This window comes from Bemisia tabaci, chromosome 1 (assembly GCF_918797505.1).
Source record: "Bemisia tabaci chromosome 1, PGI_BMITA_v3".
Classification (NCBI taxonomy): domain Eukaryota; kingdom Metazoa; phylum Arthropoda; class Insecta; order Hemiptera; family Aleyrodidae; genus Bemisia; species Bemisia tabaci.
Window position 1 is genome coordinate 23,606,611 of NC_092793.1, and position 8,439 is coordinate 23,615,049.

Sequence of the window (8,439 nt, forward strand, 5' to 3'; positions counted from 1 at the left end):
AGCTTCTTATCCTCCAAAAAAAAAAAATGACACGGGCAGCGGACTTTTCATTCACATCCATACAACACCTCATTGGCAGCAAAGAGTGGAGCATTGAGAGTTCACGCCTAGTTATCACGCCTTCAAATTTCCAGCTATGCAACACGGACATCCATCAAGCACAAATAGTCGTATCTCTACGCCGTCATCAACGCGTGTCCTTTCCCTTACTTTACTTCCATATTGTATTGGTTCCGTTTGTCGTATTTGTAGTGATGCTTCAAAGGCTCCGTGAGCAATACAGCCTAAGATAGGAGAAGCGTAATTAAGCCTCATCTTTTAAACATTCAGCTGAAACTCAGCTAAAAATATGCATAATAAATGAGATCGGGTCGATAAATAAAACGTAGTATCCAGAAGAAACTAAAAAATCTGTAATGAAGTTATGTAACAACTTGTGGGACGACAAGATTGCAACAAAAAGTTTTGATAACACTGCAAATAATTTATTTCCATTACAATAAATCAGAACATTTGATTATCACGATGAAACTTTCGGCTCAGCACGAGCCGCGGTTCCTACGGAAAATTTTTCTTTGCGATCGTGATTTTTTGTGAAGTATGATTCGATCTGTTGCAATGTTTTCCCTTCCGTTTCCGGTAGGCAGAGGTAGAGGTGAATGACACCCAGTACCGCTCCAGTTCCGTAGAGGTACATCATGCCGCTGAGGCCTATGTAAGTTTCTATGAATAAGTATGATTTGACCATGGCCGACTGAATCAAATACTTGGTGCCGGCCGTAATGCCCGTCGCAAGTCCACGACCTCTGGAAGAAAAGAAGATGGTAGAAAGTCATTTAATACATTACAGACCAATGCTGAAATTCCAAGAAATGAATCGCAATTGCCTAACTTAACAATTTCTATCGTTTTAATTGTGTCTGCGCCTGGTTGAGAGACTACGGTATCTGGTGCTTTTTTGACAGTTCAAGTAAAAGTTTTTTATGTTTTTTTTCCTCACAAAATGTTTTCCAAAATTGCATCAGTTCGTAGTAATATCCTTCTCCCAAAATTTTAAAATCGTCCTTTTCAATATTTTTGCGACGAAGGGAAAGCTTATGGTAATGGATGTCAACGACAACTTTTAGCGCTTAATGTATTCATGGCTTAAACATTTTCAACAACTTAAGTTAAAGGGAGAATTCAGCGGATTTCAAAAGGTCTTTCATCTTTTAAAGGAAAAAACTTGATTTTTTGCCATTTACTCAAATTCCTCGAAAACTAAGTCCGGAGGAAAAATGTCAATTACTATATTTTTCGAAATCGTTTTATTCTCGAAGCAATAATGCCCTTAAAATAACACCTTCGGTAGAAAAAAATCAAGCTCTTATGCTCTGCCAGACCCAAGGCTCCCGGGAAGCATCTAAAATTCATTCTTAGTGTAAGATTTCGATATTTTTGAGACCCAGATGAGTTCAGTGTTAAAAATTAAGGGGAATTTTTAGTCACATTCCCCCTTGAAGTCACTCACACGATGGGGAAGATTTCACAGACCAATTGCCACGGAAGGAGAGTTGCGCTGAAGCCACAGAAGAGACTGAGCATAAGCCAGAAAATAACCGGAAGCCAGGCTGCCTGCGGGAACCTGGTTGAGTCCTGAAGGAACGAGCAGTAGATCCCCGTCCCAAGAATGCAAATTGCAACGATCCCATTGGCAAAAATAGCGATCTTTCGTTTCCCTAATCGCCGGAGGAAAACTACGTTCATCATCGCACCGACGAATACCAGAACTTCTGAAAGTATCTGTAAAGAGCCACAAGATATACACATAACTATCGACAAAATTGGGTGACATCTTTCCCACCTTGCAATAGAACCTTGACAGAACCTTGAAAATTGCTGGCTTCTAACGCACCTTAAGTCGTTGTATTGACCCAAAAAGAACGCAATCAACTCATTCAGAGAGATTCCTGTCAACGTATAAAAATCCGATATTTCGACTCAAACAGAAAAAGATTGCTTCATACTGAAAAGTTAGCCCACTGATGATGTGAGAGTTTCGAACATTTTTCAACATTATAGATGTTGTAATCGCCCCTATTCCGGTATGCAAGCTTATGAGTTACGAAAACTTCATTGGAACGTCATTTGATTTTATACATTAGCAGATAATTACAAGATCAATCTGAACACGATCATATTTTTCAGAAAATCCCTATAGAAGATTAGCGAGGAAGGGAAGGGATCTGGACTACTGTGAGAAGAATTTTTGACTCATTAAAAATTCTGACTACCCCACGGATCACTCACCAGAATTAATTTAGCGTTGATGGGTGTGTGCAGTTTATTCAATTCACCTATAAGGTACGGTCTAATCGCACTGAATGTGGTGATTTCTCTAAACACAAACACAATTAGAATCAGCCGTAGTGGAAGTAGGACCCTCTTACTGGTCATCTCTTTGAACTGTGTTTTCAAATAGCTGTCCTTTTTTATTAGACCGTCTGGAAACAAAATCAACATATTCATGATCAAAAATCGTTTAACTAAAAATATTTCGCGCATTTAGTGTCATAGATAGGACCTGTCTCATTCCTACATCAATGTTAAGTGAATAATTCACTGAAAAAAAAGGAAACTCAATTTTTATGGTCAGTTCATCATTCATAATAACCTATCAAACAAAAACGAGAACATAATTCTTGATTGATTTGTTTAAGGAAACAATTTTAAATTTTGAATCGTAGTTCAGTACATGCCAACAGACGAGAAGTGCCTTTTGAGAAAAAATTTATTGCTCTTGCGCCTACTAGGCATTGTGACTCGATACTTTTGGAATTAACACATAAACAGGCCTCCAGTGCTTTTTTCAAAAAGACACCCTTGAAGATATACCTTGGGTCGGCGTGTAAACTGCTTTGATTAGATGTAATAATTCCACGCCTAATCATATTTTACTCAAAACTAGGTAAATTGGACAAAAATATCAAATGCATAACCGCGTACCTACCTCCAACTGACTGTGCTGATTTATTCTTTTGCATTGAATTTCTAGCGTGGCTGACAAGTGCTTGGAATTCTTCCTCAACTTCGCTTGGATCTACCCACCCTCTCAACCAACACAAAGATTTTCGAGCGTCTTCATATCGATTCTTCACAATTAGCCAGGTTGGCGACTCAGGAATCTATCAAAACAGACCCTAATAGTAGCCGAAAAGGATATAAATCAATTTTGTCCAATTGGCGGCATTAAAATTTGTCATGCCATTGTTACTTATTGGATCCAATTGTTATTTACTACGGAGAAGGTTATTTGCTCTGAGCTGCACCAAGTGCAGAAACAATAATGACTGTTTCATACGTGAAAAATATCCCTCCTGAAATTCACAATTGGCAAAAATCTACTATAATGAGAATTAACGCATAAGCGCGGATCCAGACACCTCAAACGCGCGGGGGAAGGAGGGGGGTTTACGCCCCCTTCGCTCCCCCTGGATTTGCCTATGAACTGATGTGGTCTCTATTCCATTCAATACCTCATACTTGCTCCATTCATAGCAAACATGCTTCCTATTTCCTTTTCTTTTAATTTAGAGAGAAGGAGGGATTGAGGTCGTGTTTAGGTTACTCTAGTTGTAATTCAATACAACCATTGAATAATTTGGGTCTCCAATGAAAGCTCAACATAAAATTTAAGATTTTCTTTGAGTAATATTTGAGGTCTCACCTGCGTCATGCAGGTAAAAGTGATAACAGGGCACGCACTGCAGATCAAGGCAACAGTTCTCCAAGTAAATAGGTAGCAGAAAACGTACATCATAAAAATCCCTGAAAAATCAGATACGATTAGATTCTACGATTAAATCAACTTGATCGAGAAACATTTAAATTATTCTCTAACCGTTCAAATCTCTCATATACGTCCACACAAAGAGGAAGATCAAAGACCTCATCAAAGCCTAACAAAAATCCGATCATGCCATCCGATGCTCATCTCCGATTTCCGATGTTGTAGGTCACCGCTCTTGTTTTACCTTTCAAAACGATAACAAATCAACAGGTCGTTTTCAAATAGTTCATAGAATTGTTAACACTCATTCAAACGGACTCACGAAACAATTAAAAATAACTTTTTGGTCAATTCTATTTCAAAAAATGAGACATACTTGACGATTTTTGGATCTCAATTATCGGTACATTATCATTGAAATCATCACAACGAAAATTAATCGCACTAATGCCACACGGGTGTTCTTTATTGTATGTTTTTCCATTTTCACTTTTTACTCATGCATTGAGTTGAAAACTTAAGACAGTATGTTCAATAACTAGACTACGATGTCAAACTTTGACATGGGTTAAAAACCTCAGAAAGCTCAGTGGATGACGTCATTTACTACGTCATCGTGTATCACAGTTTATTTAATCTTCAATGATCAATATACTTCATGACTAAAATGTTCACCAGCTCTCTCAAGGTAGAAGAAATGAAAGTAGAGGAAACCAAGGCACTGGAAGTCTGTAAAAAGGGGGGAATCTTGGCTCTCCAAAATAATGCCGGACCACTCATCATTTGCTTTTTGTTATATTTTACTGTATAATCGAAAACCATACGAGTATAACACATATAACGCCTAGGGCGCGAAGCGTGATGGGAGGTTAGACCGCAAAGCGTTCAGAGGGTGGCGTAACCCCTATTTTGTATTTAACTTCTGGTGGAAAAAGAGGCCCGAAAACGTCCCGATTTCAAGCTCTCCTCCGGGGTTAAATCGTTTCCTTGATATAAAAAACGATAATATGGAATGATGAAAAAACGAGATCTTATATTTACCCACTAGAACGGCAGATGTGGAGATGGACGAGAGAGTTCCTCGAAGATGAGGTTCTCCAATTTCACCGATGTAAGAATGGAGAGGTGCCTCGGTGAGTCCGGTGCACATGCCTGTGACAGCAGACACCATGTAAAGAACATACATAGATTGCGCAAAGTACAAGGACACCCACGCAATGAACGTGGGGATCGTGACCAGGATCATGGTGGTTCTTCTTCCGAATCTGTCTTGGAAATAGCCTGACAATAATAAACTCGCCAGAGGGTGACAGATGAACGGCAGGCTCCCTTGCAAACGGAAAAAAATATGCACAGAAATATTGAAGATTATTCAATCAGGATTGAAATGATAAAAATTCATGAGGTGTATTTGCTATATTTCGGTCTTGCTAAAATTGAAATTGGACGCTGATATCCTTTGGCGATGAATCTATGAATAGTGTTGACTGCGTGTTGTTTCAGAACAAAGAATCAAAGAAAATTTCAATGATCAAGGCTAAAAATGTACAACAAAATGTCTGGTACATCTCGGAATCATTTTAACTCCCTTGTAAAGAAAAAAAACAAAAAATTAAATAAATTAAAATTGATGAAAAATAAATAAACGATTATCCCCTTTTGATAGTAAGAGTATAGCAGACAAGAGTATATTGGATCGCCAACAGGGAACCCTCTTTTTTATTTTATTTTTATTAATTGTATGTACTTCTTTTTGTTTCCTATTTGATGGGGGAGGGAGGAAGGTCCTACCGCATCTAAATGTCTTACGCATTTTTGTGTGGATTTTTCGCTGTGTTTACCTACTTTTAAGTGTTTATCTTTTTTCGTTATATTATTCAGGCTACTGTTTTTATAAAAATATTTAGGAATTCAAATTACGCCTTTTATTACTACATAACTTACCAAACTTATACAACTTACCAAACCAAGATGCCTGTTCATCATTCATGCTAAGCGCCTCTGCGGAATTCAAATGAAGTGCGCCGATAACCATCGTGGTCATCGCCGTGTCCAGACCTATCTCGATGAGTAACCAATTCTGGATTAGCGTCGCCAATACCTGTGAGATACGATCACAAGAACAGAAGACATAGCACGAGTAGAAAATTAATTTGGATACATGTTACCTTCCTTTAACATTGTTATTCAGAGTACTAACCTGTGCAAAAGCTGATCTTCTAGAGTAGTTATACCGGCTCTTGATTATGGTAACTGCTTCATTCTGAGTGTTTAGACCCTCGAGTTTCTCTGCTTCAAGACTCATTTTGACTAGATTTCCTGAGTACTGTTGTAGAAAAAACTGTCAGAGCTGTATGCGGAGAGTGTCCTCATTCATTCGTGGCACTGAAATACATTAAAAGTAGTTGAGGAAATTCAGATTCGGGCTAAATAGGTAATTCAATTATTATTGGATTAGAGTTCAACAAAATATTGCAGTGCGATGGGGTCGGGGATACTAATACTAGGTAACTCAATAAATATAGCCTCTTTCGGTGTGGTAAACCTCTATTCACAAATAATACTATAACAATAAATACCCGATTTGCTCGGGAACGCTGCTTAATGCTCTGACAGGGGCTGACCGGGCCAATTTTCGCGCGAAAACTCAATACTGACCCCGAGGCAAAGCTTCCATGCTTCTTTTAAGCAGCGCGCGAAAGCTCCGCTTTTCCGCGACTGCAGTTCATCCCGGAACTTTCGGACGCGGCTCAAAACAAACACATCTTAAAACGTCCTCGCCTTCTAAAACGTTTGATCTACCTTGCTCGTGAAAACTTCGTGATAACGCACGAGCAAGCATATTTGCTCATAGTGGAGCGGTAAAACCCCAAGGTTTTAGCCGTACCACTACAATATGCGATTGTAAAAATATGAGACTATTGAAAATATTAGGATGAGAGCCGATATGCCATATAATACATAATTTAAATTGATTACTCACATTGGGCTATAATGAATGCCGAGGCCTTTCAGCTACACAGAACAATCATCAAGGCGAATAAACAAACCAAACAATTTTAGCTACATAATTAAGGAGACAATTTTAACTGCGCAAGCGCATAAATAACATCGGAGTTAGACGTAAAATATGAGCTGTTATTAGTACACGCTTTATCAAAACAAAGTAGCACCGATAATCCGGTTGATTGCCAGCGCTACTTTGTTGTGTGTATCACTGTGTGTAACAGGGTGACAAAATAGTGCTAGCTGGGTTGCGAAGAAAATAAGACAAAACATTTCGACGATTTCAATCAGATTCAACAATTTTCAGCTCTCATGAGTATCAGTGCGAAACCTGGGGGAAGGGGGGGGGGGTGTTCAGTCCAGGCAGACGCATTCAAATGTTAAGCTGAGGTCACGCCGAGAGAGCCATAGGTAAAGTTCTGGGTTTTTTTTCTCTCATCAGTTGATCACACTCAACAGTGAGCTCAACTTAGCACCCCACTTAGAGCTCGAAATTATTGACTCTATTTGAAATTTTTGAACTTTTTAGCCTTGTTTCCCCTCAAAATAGTGGGGACTACCACCACCCACCACCACCACCTACCACTTATTGCCCACCTTGTTTAATCAAAATATTTGTGTCATTGAGGAAAATTGACACGATTAAATTTATGAATGCAAAACAAACAAAAATTTAGATCAATGGTCTCAGCGTTGAAAGAGTGAAAGAAGAGACGCTGATCTCTCTTTTTTCAAGGAATATAAATGTTTGGCCCCCTTGAATGAAGAGTAAGAAAATCATTAAAAGCTCAAGCCCAAAATTCTCCGCATTCTTATTTTTTTCAATTTTTTAGGCAAACTTACTTGAAGTCAGAGGAAATTGAGAAAATCGAGGGAAAAGTCCAGCAGATGATTAGGCTCTCTTACACACGTGCACGCACGGCTATAGTTCTTTGGAAAAGACTTCTGTCGGAGAATATGAATAATCTTATCATAAAATTGTGTGGCATTGGCATCTGTAAGTATGTTACGTATCACATTTAATCACCTGAATTATTTACTGTGGAATTCTAAGTCATTGATCTCCTTATAGTTTCCTCTCATTAATTTCAAGAATAGAATCACACCGCCTGGACCCTTAAGTATCCAAGTATTGAACGACTGATAATTATAAATCCATGCGAGAGGCACGAGCACATTCATAAAAAAAGGAAGAAACGAACATTTTTCATATCTTCGATTTTTCTTCGAACCCGTACATTTGTGATTACAATGTCTATACGTGTTGAAGTATAATTTATCTAGGGATTAGTTACCTTCTAATCAGCTTTTAATGTCGGATCGCAGTCTGTTGTGCCCTTAATGTATGGTCTCTTAAAAACAACCGCGTGTGGAACACAACGTGGTGAATTCATTTATGCATGCGGACTAGTTCCTAAACTATAGCCTCCTAAGGCTTTCTGCTCTGCAATGTAGCACTAACATTAACAAGCCTTCATTTATTGATATGTTTTTGTGGTTTCTTTGCGTAAGTATGAAACGACTACAATAGTAAGTCGCAGAATTATAATTTGGTGGTGATATAATATAGATAAACTTTTAAGTATTGACATTTTGTTCTGAGGCGGAATCAATCCGCAAAATTCTTACCACCACATTAAAAGTACGCCGTGTGCCGCTATCAG

General features: G+C 38.5%; 1 protein-coding gene across 3 annotated transcripts; it reads right to left on the minus strand.

Moving 5' to 3' along the window:
• Positions 1–389: 389 nt before the first annotated feature.
• LOC109041347 (facilitated trehalose transporter Tret1) lies at positions 390–7,931 on the minus strand. Of its 3 annotated transcripts, none has more exons than XM_072298222.1 (9): positions 7,803–7,931; positions 5,970–6,154; positions 5,732–5,870; positions 4,811–5,098; positions 3,707–3,807; positions 2,990–3,164; positions 2,290–2,483; positions 1,511–1,782; positions 390–806 (listed from the first exon to the last, which is right to left on the minus strand). In XM_072298222.1, exons 2-9 carry the CDS (start codon positions 6,072–6,074, stop codon positions 521–523), a joined length of 1,560 nt encoding a protein of 519 aa, XP_072154323.1. In that variant the 5' UTR covers positions 6,075–6,154; positions 7,803–7,931; the 3' UTR covers positions 390–520. The 3 variants fall into 3 exon arrangements, with proteins under 3 accessions (XP_072154323.1, XP_018913229.2, XP_018913231.2); XM_019057684.2 differs by lacking the exon at positions 7,803–7,931 and adding an exon at positions 7,619–7,788; XM_019057686.2 differs by lacking the exon at positions 7,803–7,931 and adding an exon at positions 6,753–6,907.
• Positions 7,932–8,439: the final 508 nt, after the last annotated feature.

Coding starts and splice junctions, on each gene's coding strand:
- LOC109041347 (XM_072298222.1), bottom strand. CDS start 6,074: ATGAGTCTTGAAGCAGAGAAACTCGAGGGTCTAAACACTCAGAATGAA. Junction 5,871..5,969: donor GAAGATCAGCTTTTGCACAG/GTTAGTACTCTG, acceptor CGTATCTCACAG/GTATTGGCGACGCTAATCCA. Junction 3,808..4,810: donor CACATCTGCCGTTCTAGTGG/GTAAATATAAGA, acceptor CTGATTTTTCAG/GGATTTTTATGATGTACGTT.